The 19,477-nt window shown below is 37.6% G+C and overlaps 2 protein-coding genes across 3 annotated transcripts; one reads left to right on the forward strand and one right to left on the reverse strand.

Annotated features, from left to right (window-relative positions):
• The first annotated feature begins 9,406 nt into the window (after positions 1-9,406).
• col10a1a (collagen, type X, alpha 1a) lies at positions 9,407-13,721 on the forward strand. Of its 2 annotated transcripts, none has more exons than XM_067367960.1 (2): positions 9,407-9,548; positions 11,881-13,721. In XM_067367960.1, exons 1-2 carry the CDS (start codon positions 9,422-9,424, stop codon positions 13,719-13,721), a joined length of 1,968 nt encoding a protein of 655 aa, XP_067224061.1. In that variant the 5' UTR covers positions 9,407-9,421. The 2 variants fall into 2 exon arrangements, with proteins under 2 accessions (XP_067224061.1, XP_067224060.1); XM_067367959.1 differs by having other exon boundaries at positions 9,422-9,554; positions 11,893-13,721.
• Positions 13,722-15,284: 1,563 nt separating this feature from the next.
• Positions 15,285-17,985, reverse strand: marcksb (myristoylated alanine-rich protein kinase C substrate b). Its single transcript, XM_067368019.1, has 2 exons — positions 17,685-17,985; positions 15,285-16,862 (listed from the first exon to the last, which is right to left on the reverse strand). Exons 1-2 carry the CDS (start codon positions 17,769-17,771, stop codon positions 16,251-16,253), a joined length of 699 nt encoding a protein of 232 aa, XP_067224120.1. The 5' UTR covers positions 17,772-17,985; the 3' UTR covers positions 15,285-16,250.
• Positions 17,986-19,477: the final 1,492 nt, after the last annotated feature.

Consider the following 19,477-nt stretch of genomic DNA (forward strand, 5'->3'; position numbering starts at 1 on the left):
TTCTGTTCTATCCTATTACTTCCCAACCCAAAGTAAAACTATGAATATTTAACCATTTAAAGGGGGTCAGGGGGTTATTATTTTAATGTTCCTTTTCACTTATTATGTTAAAGGGATAGTTCTACCAAAAATTATAATTATGCCATCATTTACTCACCCTCAAGTTGTTCCAAACCTGTATGAGTTTCTTTCTTCTGTTGAAGACAAAGGAAGATGTTTTGAGGAATGTTGTAATAATAGTTGACGGTAATAATAGTTGACGGTAGCCATTGATTGCCATTGTAGGAAAAAGTACTACGGAAGTCAATGGCTACTGTACGTCAACTGTTTTTTGTCACATGCTATCACATGCCATGATGTGTATTAAGTTGGCTCGCACTATATATGTTTCACACTTCAGAATTTGAACAGTGGGCATCAATGTTCCCTAGTTTTCACTATGTATTGTGGGACTTTTTAGATAGTGAATCAGTGCACTGCAGAATATTGTGATTGAGACAGCCCTTAAAGGGTTAGTTCACCCCAAAATGAAAATTATAGATGATTTAATCACTCTCAAGCCATCCTAGGTGTAAAGGAATATCTTCTTTCAGACGAACACAATCGGAGATATATCCTTGCTCCACCAAGGTTTATAATGGTAGTGAACGGGAGCCACATTTTGAAGGCAAAAAAAAATAATGCATCCATCAATAAAAAAAGTTATCCATACGACCCCAGGGGGTTAATAAAGGTCTTCTGAAGCAAAGCGTTGGGTTTTTGTAAGAAAAATATCCATATTTAAAACTTTATTAACTATAGTAACTAGCTTTCGGTAGATGGCCGTACACATCGATTTGAGGAGGAAGAGTGACCTCTGACCTAACGCATGACGTAACGACGAAGGCGGAAGCGCAGAGGATAGAGCAAAACAAAACACCGGTCACGAACTAGAAGTCTAAAACTATAATTTTTAAAGAGAAATGTTGGAGGATTTTGATATAAAAGAGAAGGCGCTTGATTTTGTTGTACAGCCCTATTTATTTGAACCATGAGAGGCGTCTAAGCTTATGATACATACTCCTATCTGATACTCTTTTGGCGCATGCCGACTTGGGCAGTATGCGTACGGTCGTCCACTAGTTATTTGTCCAGAAGCTAGTTATTTGAATTTATAAAGTTTTATATAAGGATATATTTCTTACAAAAATGCATCGATTCATTTCAGAAGGTATTTATTAACCCCCTGGAGCAGTATGGATTACTATTTTTTTTAAGGATGGATGCATTTTTTTTTTTTTTTTTACTCCAAGTTGACTTGAGGGTGAATAAATTATGGGACAATTTTCATTTTTGGGTGAACTATCCCTTTAAAATCGCTGACTCCCTGATCAGTGTCCTGACTACTGAACTAGAGAGCTGATTGAGATGCACGCATAATAATGTTTAATCAAACTCCATGTTGGAATCTCTCTGCAAACATTTAGTCTGCTTAAACCCCACCCCTTCACAACTGACTGCAACGCCCACATTTCCAAATCCAATCGAGAACCAATGGATGGAATAAAACCAAGTCCCCATCCTACATTTTTTCTTTTTGTTTTTCATAGTCCGTTTGGCCTACACTGTACACTGTAAGTCACAATACAGAAGAAATAATCTGTTGCTACTTGCATTTCATCACAACTTTAATATAGATTTTATTCATTGACATTTATAATTATACATTATAACACAGCCTCTGTACTTTTTTGCTTTGACTACTGCATTGCAGAACACTTCCCTAAACTCCAGCGCGTTCTTTAGGCCTTTTAGATGTTTGTCGTGTTTTATTCTAAAACCGCTTAAATTGTTTCTTGCAGACAGAGAACCTGCAATTATCTTTGGAAGACACTCTTGGATCAGTTATTATCTTTAAATACAGGACTTAACCACCAAAATTTATGCTCTGAAAAACCCATTAGGTAGCTTTATTTAACCGATTTCTTTAAGTGATTCTGATTCCCTGAAGTGAGGGATATATTTTTCCTCCCATGCTGACATGAAAGAGTGAAAGGCGAGACATGTCTGAAAGGTAGAGGATCAGACATACCAACCCCAAAGAAAGAGTCTCTTTGTTGCTGATGCTTTTAGAAGATCCACCTATAGATGGAGATGAAAAGCAAGTGAAGTCAATAATGTGTTTAACTCAGAGCTGAGCACTTGACACTGTCAACACACCTTTCACTTTCACATTTTAGTACCTGTGATCTTTCTAATGCCAACAATGATGGTACCAGCGTTTGTTTGACGTTTCATGCTTGATGAATAACATCCCAGAGACCAGTTACAGAGTGTCTATTTCCAAGACCCTATAATTTCACCGCCAATCTACTTGAGTAGTTCCCATCCACCCTTCCATTCATAAAACTCAGAGTAGCTTTTAGTGGTACAGTTAGTTTATTGAAATCTTAAATTTGTGTCCCAGTCTAGATGGGGTATCTTTAGCTCTCACTCAAAGGCAGATCCCTGCTGCATCAACCAATAATTATTATATAGCATGTTCTCCTCCTGGGTGAGGAAGTGCTCTGGTCAAAGGGAGGTGAACCAGAAACATCTTCTCATGTATCTTTAAATAAGAGATTAGTAAGCTGATGAAGGTTGTAGGTTCAAACCTGTACTACCACCATTGTGACCCCTCAGTAAAACACTTGACCCCACCTTGCTCCGAGGCAATTGTTCTAAGAGTATAGGTTGTGATTTTTATGGTCCAGGCACTGTATTTGTCTTTCGAATGACAAAATTATTTAACAAAATAAGTTTTGCTTTATGTTAGCTTTTTGTTTTCACTTTTGTATCTATCAGTATCTATCAGATCAGTCAGTAGACATTTTTGATAGATACTGACCACTGCAGACATATAAGAGCTGCGGTTTTTGAGATGCTCTGACCCAGTCTTCTATCACAGTTTGGCCCTGTCAAACTCAAATTTACCCATTTAACACTTACCCAGTTTTCCTGCTTCTAACACTTCAACTTTGAGGACAAAATGTTCACTTGCTGCCTAATATATCCCACCCACTAACAGGTGCCGTGATGAAGAGATAATCAGTGTTATTCACTTCACCTGCCAGTAGTCATAATGTTATGTCTGATCGGTGTACATATTTTTTTTTCGTCTTTTGAATCACCATTACATACTTTTTTGTAACAGTATCCACCAAAAGTATCACCCCCCCACCAGACAAAAAAATCTCATCATTTACTCACTCAGTTTTAAACCTGTATGACTTTCTTCTTTAGAACACAAAAGAATATATTTTGAGAAAAAAAAAAGTCAGCATTTTTTTTTCTCCATAATGAAAGTTGATGGAGTCCAATTTTTTTGTGTTCCACAAAAGAAAGCAAGCCATACTGGTTTAGAACAACATGAGGGTGGTAAATCTGTGACAGAATTTGAATTTTTAGGTGAACTGTCCCTTTAAGAAATCATTATAGTAGAATATTAGTGTCTGCAATGACAATGAATTCACTTTTTAAACAATAGCTTTCTGAAGGTAGACACTTAATTCAGATGTACAGTATCTTGTTAATTTTATTAATGCCTACAATGCAGACCATAATGGTTATTATAAAGTAAGATGGTAACCACAACAAGAGTGTCAGAGAGGGTAATGAGTTTAACAGAGTCCTACATGGCTGAAGGGCAATGTATTTCTTTCATTTCCTATCTTTTCCTCTGTTACTGCAAAGTGAAGTCACCGTAACCTAAGTGCTGTGTCATTTTATGGGCCTATGACACAGCTCATAAAAAGAAAGCTAAATCACTCAGTATAGACTTTTAATGACCTATACAGCAAACAAAAGCATGGTTTCATCAGATGGACACGTCTCGAGATCTCAGGTTGTGAGCTGAGTGTTGAAAAACCGTCCATGCTCTTCACTTTGACAGTTTTCAAAAGACATAAATTAACAAAACCTGAAAATGTAACAAAAAGACAGACTCCACCCATACTTGCTCTGTCATTAAACTAAATGTCAGTAGCATTTTGAGTCACTCGCCTCCTTAGTGGGTTGTACACAAACACAAACATAGTTTGAAAAAAAAATTAATGTTTTCTGGAGACTTCACTGCAGGAGGTGCAACGACACATTTAGAAAGAACAGTTTGTCAGCAGAGGAAAGTGTTCATGGAGTTAGCACACACTTAAAGGCATAGATCACCCATAAATGTAAATTTCTCCATGCTCATGTCATTCATAATCCATATGATGTTATTTTATCTGCATGTGGAACACAGAAGGAGAAATTCCATGATGTTTTTCACTAATAATCTTGTCTTCCAGAGAGAATGTGATCACTGAGTTCAACTCAAGAACCAGATCAGTTCATTAATGAATAATTCTCTTACATTCACATTTGTTCATTTAGCAGATGCTTTTATCCAAAGAGACTTACAAATGTCAAAGAGCCAACAATATTCATATGCGATGCCAAGTTTACAATAAACTACATTTTTAAAAAGGTTGTTTTTGGCATGATTTTTCAGTGAACCAGTTCCAGTCCACTTATGATCTGGTTCTTCAGTTGAACTCAGTGACTTTTATTTAGTCAATTAAATTTTAGCTTGTTCATAACACAAAGCTATAAAGCTATTTAGCATTACATATACTGCCGCTCGAAAGTTTGAAGTCAGTAAGATTTTTTTTAAATACTTTTATTATTATTACTTTAATTAAATACTAATATTTTATTACTTTTTATTCAGCAAGAATTCATTATGTCACGGCTGAAGGGCGTTGTTAGGCTCAAGTGCCTGCAACCCATTCAGCCGAGACTTATTCATAATACAGCACTAGCCTCGAATACTTTAGTGCTTTTATAAAAGGGTTATCACACAATACAAACATTAAAGCCAAATATATGTATTAATGCAACTTTCATGAAGTAAAATCACTAAAAGCCTTGCTTCCACCGGAAAAAATAGTCCCTGACCGTGAACAGCAACAGAAGTTACATTACTATGCCATTAGATGGCAGCAAAGACTGTCTTTGATTCACTCAGTCGCAAAGACTTTTACATTGAAAAGACTGAATTTATGTGAACACGGAACAAGACGCAACTGACAAATGCTTTGTCTAGCGCTGTCAGTCACGGAAAACCCCATTAACTGTTAAAAGGACACGATAATACATCGGACATTTAAACAGATTTTTTATTATGAACATAGGACTGACCTGAAGGAAAATGCTAAATCTGAATGCAGGTAATAAACTCGTTCACTCGATCTCTTTCTTACAACACTCTTTTACATAATACAGTAAGCTTCAATGAACAATATCAATTGAGAACAAACAGTTTACGTTGCTAAGAGTGGTTGCTAAGGGTGTTGTGTAGATACACAGACCTGTTGGGTGAAGCGTAGCCATGTTTTATTGTGAATAAAGAACAGCTATTGACCAATCAGAATCACGGACAGGAACTAACCATTTTATAATTTGATCTAAGGTGAAAGTAAAGACTTATGCTGCGTCCCAATTCGCATACTATCCGTCCTAAATAGTATTCGAAAAAAGAATTAGTATGTCCCAAATCGTAGTATGTTGAAATGAGTATTCCAAAGATACCCGGATGGTCTACTTTTTCCGGTTAGAATTCGAAGTGCAGATCCGTGCACACTTCTAACGGCTAATATTGCCCATAACACATTGCGCTGTGGACGAGGATTCGATTAGAACTACAAATACGAATAAAAAGTGTCAAAAAACTACAAACATGACGGATATGCGAGACCGACGGTTTCTTTTACTGTCTATGGGTTAAGCAGAGCGGTTAAGATAAAGGGGCTTGAATGTTTAATAATCAGTATAACCTGACGAAAAGATATTTATGAAATGTTATCCACATTATATTTCATCTGCAACAGCATTGTGAACTTTTATAACGATGCGTTTGGTCATTTTAATTGCATTATTATGCTAAGATGAGGAGAGTTCTCTGCATGAAAGACCCATGACTGGCAGATAAACGTGCGACTACATTTCTCTCCGAAACGGTAGGAAATTAAATTTAATTGAATGTTGAGGATTTTATCTGTGACAAGATGATTGACAGGACAGTTTAAACAGTTACAGGTTGCGTAACTAAGCGACAGAACGTCCGTTAATGACGCAATTATGACGAGGAAGTATGTCCCAAAGCTTGCATACTTTTCTGCTACACACTCAAAAGTATGTACTTTTTCTTTACAAAAACAGTACATACTTTTAGGACGTAGTATAAGTAGGCGAATTGGGACGCAGCATTACATTGTGGCAAAAAAAAAAAAAAAAAACGTCAAATAAATATCAGATAAATGCTGTTGCTTTTTATAGAATCATCAAAGAATCCTAAAAAAAAAAAAAAAATCTCAGTTTCCACAAAAATATTAAGCAGCACAACTGTTTTCAACATTGTTAATATAAGAAATGTTTCTTGAGCATCAAATCAGCTTATTAGAATGATTTCTGAAGGATCATGTGACACTGAAGACTGGAGAAATGATGCTGAAAATTCAGCTTTGTCATAAAAGGAATACATTTATTCCAGGAATAAAAACCTTTCTTTTTTTTTTTAATTGTAATAATATATAACAATATTTTACTGAATTTTCAATTAAATAAATGCAGCCTTGGTCATAAGACACTTCTTTAAAAAAAAAAATAAAAAATCTTACCGACCCCAAACTTTGAATGGTAAGAACCTTCATTGTAATTAACCTTTCACCTTTTGCTTTTAACATACAGGTGTAAAGTGATATGAAAGTGACTAAATGGTCACACAATCTTCATTTTTAGGTGAACTATCCCTTTAAATAAAACACCGTTGATCACATCAGAATAAAAAGAAAGAGAAAAAATCATGTCTTTGGAAAAAAATTAAGTGTCTGAGTGTAGGTTGTAATCAAACACCTGCTGCAGACAGCTGATATTGTGATCTTTCTTTTAGATGTCATGCCATTTCTATAAAACAGCATGTCTTCCAATTCTCAGCAATGCGGTATTTTACCAAGTCAAAGAATTTGGTTTTTCAGGAGCAGAACATGTTAAAACAATGCCTGTCAAATGCAATTATTATTCTAAAGTATTTAGGCACCACTTTGGAAAATTATACTTGATTGAGACTAATTCAGAAAATTGGAGATGTTGAAACAAACTTCATGTTCAGGGAACACTTAATGATACACTATGTGGCATAAATCTTCCATCATGTGTGCAAAAGGGATCTTCCATTTAACCTAGTCTTTCCGCTTCAGTGAACAGGAGTAGGCCTACATCATACGGTATATGGAATCATAAGGGCAGAACCATACGGTATATGTTATTATGTAAAGATTTAGGAGCTGTTGCACATAGCTGATCATGATCTTACCTCAAGACCACTCTTGTGTTGTAGAGGGTATGATTAATTGGGTGTGCACGTTTCCCATGCGCCCAAAAATAAATTGGAGAAAAAACCCAGCAGCAGCCTCAGAAAGTGAGGGAGAACTGTGTGAGAAGACCCAATTTAAGGAAATAAAACATGATGAAAGGACTATAATGGCAAGAAATGCTTAGTGAGGAAGATGCTGACAAATCCAGAAACACTCAAAGACGTGCTGTACTGTACTGTAAAATGTGCCACCTTCTGGACGCTGTGAGAAATTATCATCATCTCTCCCTCACACAAGAGGGTAAAAAAGTCAAAGTCAGATGTATTTTCCAGAACGTCTTTTTATATATTCTTTATTAGCTGTTTCTGGGTGAAGCACTTACAAAAATACACACGTAAAGAACCATAAACTTGTTTGGCCTGAAATAGTAAATTTTATGAAAGCCTCACACACTCTCAGAACAGACACGCTGAACAAACAGAGTCAAAGTGGCTCCTGTATGAGCATTTCTCAAGGAAAAGAGTTAAATGTGTTCTCTAATGGTCAGACACATTTGGATCCATCGTGTTTGTTGTCATGGACAGCAGGAGGTTTTCAATTCCCACACCAACCTGCTGAATCTGTCTTCCCCCTTATGTTTTTGTATATGTTTTTCTGGGAGAAATTCAAATTCACCAGACAGTCCAAAAAAAGTGAGGTATTTGGAAAGACAACCAGAAAGACAAAGCAGAAATTGTTCAAACAATTTTCAATAGCTTTTAATAGCAAACATTTTTAAAAAGATAAAAAGTGCAGATAGATAGATAGATAGATAGATAGATAGATAGATAGATAGATAGATAGATAGATAGATAGATAGATAGATAGATAGATAGATAGATAAATTTATTTTCATGATTTATTATCACATCATATTTTCTTTTGTCAAATCAACTTAAATAATTAATGTGGTTCATAAAACATCATATTTTGAGTTTCTGTTGATTAAACCAATCATCTTCATTGTATTAACTCAAATTTTTAATTTCAGTGGACTCACTTACTTTTTTTTAAGTTAAACTAACAATTACTTTTTACAGTGTAGATAGATAGATAGATACTCACAAATATATATTTGTGTATAATATAATATAATATAATATAATATAATATAATATAATATAATATAATATAATATAATATAATATAATATTTGTGTATATTTCAAAGAAGTACAGCATTAATTCTTTCAAATATCCAGATTTGTATCCCAAATATCCCATTTGCAATGCAATGCTAAATACAATGCAAAACTTAAAAAAGTGACTAACTTCTATGTCAATTATTGTTTACATCATGTTTCTAAAGATAAAAAACATTACATAGGGAAGTACACATCATACAGGCCATCCATACTCTAAAAATGACATTTTCTACCCAAATTTAGGACTAAAATGCATCTTTTGCAGCTTTGAGGGGAGCTTAACAAGATCTAATCATGGGTCTAAACACTCAAAGCAAAAGCCATCCTGAAGTGACATGCCAACAGTGGGCAAAATCTGCTTGGTAATTACAGCCTTGCAATGAGAGGGGAGGTACTAGTGTGGTAGGTGCTTTTTTAATGATGCAAGGGCCAGATATGGTATAAAAACCCTCATCATTGTGCTAGGCAGCAGCAGATTCTGTCTGGCTCCTACCACAAGGATATTCAGAAGTGGGAGCTGCGGCTGTGTTAAACTTCTTATTTATTTGGAACCCAAGTATGCCGGTAGGTGTCCATTTTTTCTTCTCCTTTGTTTTTTTTTTTTTTTTTGAGAAACAAGGCCTTGATATTGAGGGACATCTATCAGCAGGTGCAAATGGGAGGCTGCTCTTGTATACTACTTTGAGTTATGGCTTAAACAATATTATAATAATAGAATGGAAGTTGAAATCATAGTTTAGCTGTCACTTAAAAAATGGACTAATGAACTAATTGTTCCATTAGAATGTTTCAGCCTTCATCAGCAGCAGTTTTCTTTACATCATCACATCTAACTCTTTCAATTCCATTGCAGATTTGACCTCAGAAAATGGAACTACGAGCATCAAGCATTCTTCTTCTCCTGGTTGCCTTGACGGCCGCCCATGGTGAGAGATATGTTGTCAAGAAGGTGATGAAGGCCCCCCAGTACCAGCCTTACTCAGTGAAAAGCCATGGTATGTGTTTAAAAATGTAAAATGCTTTTCTTTGCTTTCTGCAGTGTACTGAAGATCTGTGTTGATGTTTAATCTAAAAACGTATTAGATTAACACATACTCAGTTTAAATGTAGGAAATACTAAACAATTAGATATGCACATAAAAAAGTCTCATGGGTAGTCCAGCACACTGATTGGTTACTGATACACAGTGCTTCCTCCAATAGTACAATGCAACCTGTCTAAGCTTTTGAATATTCAAATTGTAGATTCATGTCATGCCTCTACAGATGCATTGTGCTATAAAGTCTGTTTTGCTGTCTCTGATTACATATTAGACATTGTTTCTTTTAGTTTAGTTAGTAAAAATGCATTTTACATAGCAAAGATCTTTTAGTGCATCTTTTTTAGTGCATCTGTAATCTTTCTCCACACATCCTTCAACCTAATCCAGTTTGGAGTACGGAACAATAAGTTGAAGGATGTATGAAAGATTCGATATGTTAAATCTTGTATCATTTTCTTATATCATGCTTAAAGGGATAGTTCACCCAAAAATGAAAATTCTGTCATCATTTACTTCCCCTGAATTTGATTTGTCCCAAACCTGTATGAGTTTCTTTGTTCTGCTTTACAAAAAGGAAGATATTTGGAAGAATGTTTGTACCCAAGCAGATCTCACCCCCCATTGACTACCATAGTAGAAAAAAAATACTATGGCAGTCAATGAGGGAAGAGATCTGCTTGGTTACAAACATTCTTCTAAATATATTCCTCTGTGTAGAACCAAGAACTTTATACAGGTTTGGAACAACTTGAGGGGGAGTAAATGACAGAATTTTCAGTTTTGGGTGAACTATCCCTTTAACTGCATGGTTTGATGAAATATTCAAAGTTCAAATATAATCATTTGATTGGTGATATTGTACAACAAAATACTACACAGATTAATATGATTTGAGAAGAGGTGATTCAGTGTTGTTTTAGCTTTTAAATGTTAAAACCAACAAACTTTTGTAGGTTATGAACAGCTATTTGGAATTAGTCTCTAGAGACATGTTGAAAAGTGATTTGTCTGGGTGTGTCAGAATAAAATCTAGACACATCTGTTTTGGTTCATTAAAGCTGTGCCTCCAGGAATGACCTTTGGTATGATGTAGTTTATAAACCAATAGATTTGACCACATGAAGGCAATTATAAAACTGGAGTCCCGGAGCCCTAGCCGCATTTATATATTCATATTATACAAATTCAGAACCATCCATTTTCAGGATTGCATTACAATATAAATTATTTTTGTGCATTTTATAATTCTCTCTGGAGAATCTAATCCCTGTTATAGTGGAATTATACAATGCACAAAAAAATTATATTGTAATGCAATCCTGAAAATGAATGGTTCTGAATTTGTATAGTATGAATAGAAATATATAAATTACATATAATACTAAAGTACCTCAGCTTTTAAGTTAAACTCACAAACAATATTTGGAAAGAGTTACACCCACTAAGTCTTCGGATAGATATTCTGGGAGGCCTTTGTCAAGTCAAGTTTATTTATCAACAATAAAGCAAAAACAATAAAGATTACAACTGTAATTGTAGTAGGAATGAAATTATTCTGAAGGCTTCAGAGAATAGAATAAAATAGAATCACAGATATAACATTTTAAGTTAAAACCTAAACATTTGAGGCAAGCACAAAAATGACAAAAAGATAAGAAAAAATATTTTACTTGACACAAATGTATATGTATAGATTTGTTATGCATCAGTGATACACAAGGTTTGAAGTTTCAAATGTATTAATTCTGATGTCTGAACACTGTTTTGATAAAAGGGACTTGGATAAAATCTGATATAAGATCTGTAGAGCATCCTCTGAGTGCATACTCATATACTCATACTCAACATAATTGAAGATATTGACTTCCTGTTGTTTTAGAAAACAGATCTATTGGAAAAAACCTGTATGAACTCTTCTTCAATAAAACAATTTCTAGCAATGCAGAAATTGTTTGAAAGGCACCATTTGTTTACAGGAACAAATTTTAGTCATACATTTCTGAGGTCTGTCTAAATTTTATCTGGTATGGTCCTCTAACATTTTTTTTTTACTGGTATATTGTACTTGTAGTATATTATACTTTTCAGATCATTTAGTATATACAGTCAATGTAATTTCTTTAACATACACTATAGAATTACATGAAAAACATTTAATTACATTAAGTAAATTCCAAAATGCCAATTCCACCTATAACTAATTATTGAATGAATACAGTTATTGCCACTGCCATACATACTGATTATGAGTATTGCCTCTGATAAACTTCTTGTTTTATTCCAGTGGTATCCGTAGCAGGAGAACCAGGTATCCCTGGTGAGCCAGGCCCACCTGGACCTCCTGGTCCCCCTGGACCTGCAGGAGAAGATGGTGAAGGACTACCAGGACCACAGGGACCCCCTGGACCACCTGGTCCTGCTGGTTACTCATCACCTGGAAAACCTGGTTCTCCAGGTGGACCTGGCAAACCTGGAGCCACAGGTGCACCTGGACCTAAAGGAGATACTGGTGCAACTGGTCCTCAAGGCCCCAGAGGCATGCCTGGTCCTGTTGGTAGCCCTGGACCTGCAGGCATTTCTTCAACAGGCAAACCTGGAGCAGCAGGTCTTCCAGGAGCAATGGGACCACGGGGAGAGCCAGGTCTTAAAGGACATCCAGGTATTCCTGGTCTGCCAGGACAAAAAGGAGAAAGAGGTTTTGGGGTTCAGGGGCCACCAGGTGAGAGAGGTCCAGCAGGAGCAATGGGTCCTACAGGGAAGCCTGGTGAGCCTGGTGTTGGAAGACCAGGCAAATCTGGATCTCCTGGTGAACCAGGTAAATCAGGCTCACCTGGCCGTGATGGAGAACCTGGACCAATGGGTGCACCAGGTCCAAAAGGTCAAACGGGTGCTCCTGGAATTGGAATGCCTGGCAAGCCAGGTGACAATGGTGCCCCAGGTATGCCTGGCCCTACTGGCCCCAAAGGTCCACAAGGCGCAGCTGGTGCTCCTGGTTCTCCTGGTTCTCCAGGTTATGGTAAACCAGGTGAACCTGGTGTAAAAGGTGAGAGAGGAGTAGCTGGTAGCCCAGGTACAACAGGTCAGAAAGGTGAGCCAGGTGCTAAAGGGCACACTGGATATCCAGGTGCTACCGGGCCTGTGGGTCCTGCTGGTCCTCAAGGTGCAAGAGGTTTCCCAGGTGAGAGGGGGGCAACAGGCGATAAGGGAGATCAAGGACCAATGGGACCTCCAGGGCTGAAGGGGCACAGGGGAGAACAGGGAGCCCAAGGTATTGAGGGCAAGCAGGGATATCCAGGAGCAACAGGACAACCTGGTCCAAGAGGAGCTACAGGTGCTCCTGGTAACAAAGGAGATGCTGGAAACACAGGTGCTCCTGGTACCCCAGGATCACCAGGACCTGCTGGACCAAAGGGTCTTCCAGGATATCCTGGAGCAGCTGGTGAAAAAGGAGAGGAAGGAGCTCCTGGAGCAAGAGGCCCCGTTGGCCCAGCAGGTCCTGCCGGCTTACCTGGCCTTAAAGGCCACCCAGGTCTTCCTGGACCACCTGGCCCAGCTGGTTTGGCTGCCAAGGGAATTCCTGGACCTCAGGGTCCACCTGGACTTCCTGGATCTGATGGGCCTGCTGGACTTCCAGGTCCTGCTGGACCTCCCGGCCCTCCTGGTCCTCCTGGTGAGGTCATGTTTGAGAAGGCCCATGGTGAAACTGCATTCCCAGTTCTTGTCAAAAGTCCTGTGTCTGCATTCACTGTTGCAACTGTGACACCTTATCCCCCATCTGGTACCCCAATTAAGTTTGATCAGATTGTGTATAATGCAGAGCAGCACTATGATCCCGAGACAGGTCTGTTCACCTGCCAGATTCCAGGAATTTATTACTTCTCCTATACCATGCATGTGAATGGAGCTAATGCTTTAGTGGCACTTTATAAAAATAGTGATCCAGTCATGTTTACCTATGATGAGTACAACAAGGGATTTGTGGATCAGATGTCTGGTAGTTCTGTCCTTCAGCTCAATGAGCAGGACACTGTTTATATTCAGATCCCTGATGATGAGGCTAATGGTGTTTTTGCTGCCGATAATGTCCATTGCTCTTTCTCTGGGTTCCTGATTGCCTCCACGTGATAAGGTGATCAAACCATGTCACTTCTAAAACATCACTATTTCTCAAACAAAATATCCTGTTCTGCAAACCTCAATGCACAACAGACTGTGCTATTGTTCTGAGAAATACAAGCATCTCAACTTGAAAATTCCAAGCAGTGGTGCTTATAAGAAGGAAATAAGTTATGTAATATGTTATCAGGGATAGCAAGACAGTTAAAACCTTAACTATTTCAATTTTTGTGTGTGGAGAAAGCATGTGAAGTTGTGTTCTGATAATTTCTCACCTTTTCCTGAATTGTCCTTTTTTTTGTTTTTTTGTATTTTTGTTTCTGATCAAAGTGGCTAATTCAAATCTTTGTGTCTTGTTTTTATTGTTGTTCTTGTATCCTTACTGATTAAACAGAGAATGCTCTTCCTGACATCCTTATTTCTGACTTGAATATTGTGAGATGGTGAAAATGGTGAAAAACAAACTCACAAGCAAACAAATAAACATCTTTAAATGTTATCCCAAAATATTAATTTTTATCTGCAAAACATAATGGCTAAAAATAAAATATTTCCTAAATCCTAAAGTTTTGTCTGTGTTTGTGTTTTTGAGTGTGCTGAGTAATTTTTTCACTTGCTTTTTTTTCTTTCTAACAATACAATGCAACAGAATTACAACAGTACACATATTTAAAATGCTCCTTATAAATAAACCAAAAACCTTTAGTTCCAAGAGTAGTGTCTTTTAAAACAGATTAGGGAAGTAAAGGAGTATGCTTTGATAACTGTTAAGTTAACCAGTCAACCAAAAAGATGTGGGTTAGGTGGAGGGACAAGTCAAACACAAGCCGCTGGGTGGAGGCAATCAGAAGCTAAGGAGCCACAAGCCACAGGCAGGCACTGCATTTGGAAGATTTGAGGGATGTGGTTGAATAAAAAAAAAAAGAAGACAAGAGCACCTGGAGGGTAAAGTCGTTACCATCTGTGAGTGCAGAGGGTGGGAGCCACAAGTTTAACATTGGTATTCAACATGAATATCCAGAAACTAAACTAGGAACAGGAATATTGGGTGAAAACACACCCATCATGTGGTTGCTAGATTAGTGGTGGAGTTCATCCTGGAGCACAGAAAATGCATGGTTCTAAATTATCTTTAGCTTCTGTGGTAGGCTAAAAACATCCGAGTAGTGTCTGTTAACATTTATCTTATACTTGGAAGGTATTTGACTTTTCTTGGGACTTAGAAGAACGGCATTTACAAGTGCTGAGGGTAAATACACAAAACATAATGAAAAGTTTTTCATACTTCAAGGTCTACTTGATATGAGAAAGAGGAGTAAAACCTACAAACCCTTATATAGTTACATAATTAGGTGTTTTACCATGGTACTGTTGTTCAGTAGGAGTTGGCACAATGGGTTTGAGGATAGAAATACTCAGTTTTGGAAGACCTCAACCAAAATAACATGAAAGTAAAGTTAGAAACGTTTTGCATTATTCTCTTGTAAAATTCGCAAAATTGCTCTATCACATAAATGCGAAGGCATTACAAAGACAACCAATGCTCAAACAAAACCACTCGTATATTGTCTGTCTAAATCCTTTATTTTTGTTTTGAGTGCCCCTAAAATGAAGGGGTAAAAGAAGCATTGTGAACGATTTGCACGCAGTTACATTCCATTTAAAAATCAAGTAGAGATGGTGCTGAAGTATTTACAGGAAAAAAAGAAAAATCTACTTGACGATTGCACCGGCATTTTTTTCAAACATTTGTGGAAATCTGCTGGAATAAAAACCACTTTGACTGCATTACACATGACAGGCCAAATGTTGTGATCTTAAACATTTCAGAACATGATTCTCAATGAAACAGGAGTTTTCCATAAAGAGAGAGAGAAAAAAAAAAAAAAAACTTCAATTGATACCACTGATATAAAGAAAAAACAAACAAGATAAAGCCATTTTCAACATTGTGAAATCCAGCAATGACAAAAGCCAATACCAATACATAATGCTGCGGGGAATTGCACAACGCAGCTGCTGAGGTTTTGAGCACCTATTTTAATGATTGATGTAAAAAAAAACAACCGGACCAATAGCATCTGTAAATAGTTCAATGATGTTGTTTCTGATAGCTCCTTTTTCCACACGCTTGATTTACCCAATAGAATGGCACCAGTACCTTCAACTAACATTTCAACTCAATGTCCTTACGACACTAATGTAACTTCATCTACAAAAGAAAACAAATGAAAAAAAAAAAAAAAAAATGAAACAAGCAATGCTCTATTAATCTCACTCATGCGCACACACACCCACACAACTTACAAAACTGCTACAAAAAAATTATGAAAAACATGGGAAAAATGTGCCTTTCGCTTCCAATCATTCCATCCAACTTCCTTTCTTCAAAAATGCCATATACAATGTAGTGGATGGAACAAGAATGGATGAAAGTATGGGAGAAAACAGAAGGTTTGAAATGTCATTGGTTTTGTACAAATTTTCCATGTTTGTGCTCCTCGGACTTCATCTAAAAATGGGCTTTTCACCTCCATCTTACTCTGTGGCAGCGGCTGGGGCATCTGAGCTCTCTGCGGCTGCTGGTTCCTGAGGAGCAGCTTCTGCTTGCTTCTCCTCAGCTGGCTTCTCTTCGGCTACCTCACTGGATGGTTTTTCCTCATTGCTTTCGGCTGGTTGGTCAGCTTTCGGTTCCTCAGTTGGAGCCTCCGTCTTGGCCTCTTCACTGGAGGCCTCAGGCTTGGCCTCCTCAGATTCAGGTTCAGCATCCTTCTTCTGCTCTCCATTCTCCACGGCTGCTGCCGCCGCCGCCTCTCCACCTTCGGCATCTTTTTTGGCACTCTTCTTAAAGGAGAAACCACTAAGTTTGAATGGTTTCTTAAAGGAGAAGCGCTTTTTGGTTTTGGCAGGCTCAGCGCTCGCAGGGGTAGAACCGTTTTCTTCTGTCTTGGCCGAGTCTTCGCCATTCGCAACGGCGGAACTTTCCGCATCCCCCTCTGGAGCGGCCTTCTCTGCGCCTCCTTCCTCGGCCTTTCCCTCCTCTGCTTTTACCTCCCCATCAGCAGAGTGCTTTCCATTGGCCTGCACGTCCTCCGTGGCTGCTTCTGCATTTGGAGAGGCATTCCCATTGGTTTTAGCATGGCCATTTTCCTGTGGGAATAAGAAAATGCTTCATATAAGCTGTGTTTTTGCATGGTGTAAAAATTTTAAATACAATTGTTTGCATTTACTTAGCGTATTTTCAATCTATAAAATAGCAAAGGCTATATGAAAACACTGTCTGGAGTCTATAGGTTCGCCACGTGGGTGAAGTCTCATGCACTTTGTCTGGCTGATGCTGTTGCCATCTAAGTGAAAGCGTTGCAAGATGGACGAGTAGATCCACCAGCGCTGATCAAGCCGAGGAGATCATCGTGTTGAGTACATAAGCGGTCTTGCAAGGATATACTTCTCATATTAAAGCCATTTCTCTTATTAAATATATGGATTTTGTCTCGTGGCTTATTTGTACTTCCATTTTATCAACAAGATGCAATAAAAGGCGTGGTGATTTTACCGAAATGGCTTTGCACGACGGAAAAGCTTGATAAAGATACGAAAATTTTCCCATTTTTAAAAAAAATCGGAACGGAATCACCGAATTCAACGTGATTGTAATTTTATGATTTAAAAATAAAAATTAACTCGGCGTTTAAACGCACTTTTTACCACGGGGGGTCTAACGTTATTATAATCAACGTTCAAATGAGAAAAATGCAATTTACACCAAACATAACCCATTTATGCTCACGTTTTCAATATTTATTCAATAATAACGTCGATATTTAACACAAAGTGTTGATTTTCTGTGGAAAGTGGAGAGCCCCCTTTGTTGATCGGCTCATTGTTCATTTGAACCGACTTGATTTTTGGTACTGCACACCCCCTCAAAACATCACACGCCTGTACAAAGATAATAATTAAAGTTATTACCTGTCCATTTGATTTATTCGCAGCCTCGGCTGGTTTTTCGGCAGCAGTCTCCTCTTTTGCTCCGTTTTTGGAGATTTGCGCTCCCATGCTTTCACACGCAACAAAGAATCGCAGATCAAATGAATGAACAAAGAGCGCGAGCTTCTCCCTCAGACGCGTCGCGTGCTCGCTCTCAAGAGCGTCTGTTTTCAAATAAAACCGCGGAAAAGAGATAACGAGAGGCAAAGATGTGATCAACTGATCAGAAAAAAATAATAAATATAGCTCTCTCTCAAATAAAATATATTATTTTGGGATACGAGATGGAGATAATGAAATTGTTCTCTTTTGATAATGAGATGCGGGATACAACGCCCAAATACCCCTGACGTCACAGAAGAGCTGTGTGAGCCAATCAGACGCCTCCGTGAAGCTGAGGGGAGGGGCTACACTCACTGACTGGAGGGGGAGGAAGGGCGCGCAACCAGCAACTGGTGATTCGGTACAAATGAATCCAGTCACAAAGGGCTTTTTTTCTTGCTATTTTTATTTATTTCTTTTTTGGGGGAGTTGCTTTTATGTTTTTTCTCCGCAAACCTGTCTTTTAAAAAATCTTTTGGTTTCTCAAAACTGAAGGGAGATAGCAAAAATCAGAGATTTAAATGGCTGGGTATTCACTATAGGGCGCTTTATCTAAATAGACACTACATAGGCCTATGTGATCATTTCACTCCCAACGCTCCAACCTTGGATTACATTTTTCCAATATAAACATCGAAGTCACATATTGCATGCCTGATGAATTCATTCTGAGGAATCCTGGTGACCTAGATTCAGACACAGTTTATTGTCAGCCCAGACGGAGCTGTTTTCAATGCACTGAAATAGTCTAAAGCGCACTTTCACACACCATACTAACTCACGTCACCATGGCAACTGCTCAACGTCACAGCAGATTGCTCACAAACAATAATAATATTGTCAATGTGCAATGTTGAAATATGTGTTTACCTCTGAATGCGTGAATGATCTGTCTGAGTAATCCAAGAAACAGTAAGGAGAGATATAGATTGCAAACTAAATCATTAAACCTATTCACGACACCAAACTGGTTTGTGCAAACTGGACATTTATCTTTAAAAAACTTAAATGTATCATAGAATTAAAGCAACCTAACAGGACAAAACAGATTTCATACTGTGTAATATGTACATATTTATGGCATTTGATCAACAACGATCTTTCAGAGGTTAAAAAAACACACCATATTTATAATCATCTATAATTTAACCAGTGAAACATCACAAAAACATTTTGAAAAGTCAGCTCTCTGCATGAAGTGACTCAACAAAATGCTCATGATTATAAAATGTATAAAAATATTTCAAAATCTCACTACGGTTGGCTGACTCTGCAGCAACAGATGTTGATTTAAGGCGAGAGTCCTCTGGCAGAGTTTCATTTCCTAAGATTAAAACTAATAATATCGAAAATGCTTGAAAGTCAGCCCAAACCTTGATCTTTGCTGATTACTGATAACGAATAGGCCTACATCTGTAACACTGTAAGTCATATGCACACATTGCCATTTCTTTGGGATATTAGGGATATTTTTGAGACATGGTAGTACCATTGGCTTTTTAGATGTACCAAATTATGATCATTCAGATAAAGGTCTCCTTGTAGTCAAGTCAGGTAACAAAAGTCAATTTTATGCAATCACATACCCATAAAATCATCATTTATTCTTGTTCTTCTAAACCTGTATGAGTTTCTTTACTCTGTGAAACACAAAAGAAGATGTTGGGGAGAAT

This window comes from Chanodichthys erythropterus, chromosome 18, assembly GCF_024489055.1.
Source record: "Chanodichthys erythropterus isolate Z2021 chromosome 18, ASM2448905v1, whole genome shotgun sequence".
NCBI classification, from domain to species: domain Eukaryota; kingdom Metazoa; phylum Chordata; class Actinopteri; order Cypriniformes; family Xenocyprididae; genus Chanodichthys; species Chanodichthys erythropterus.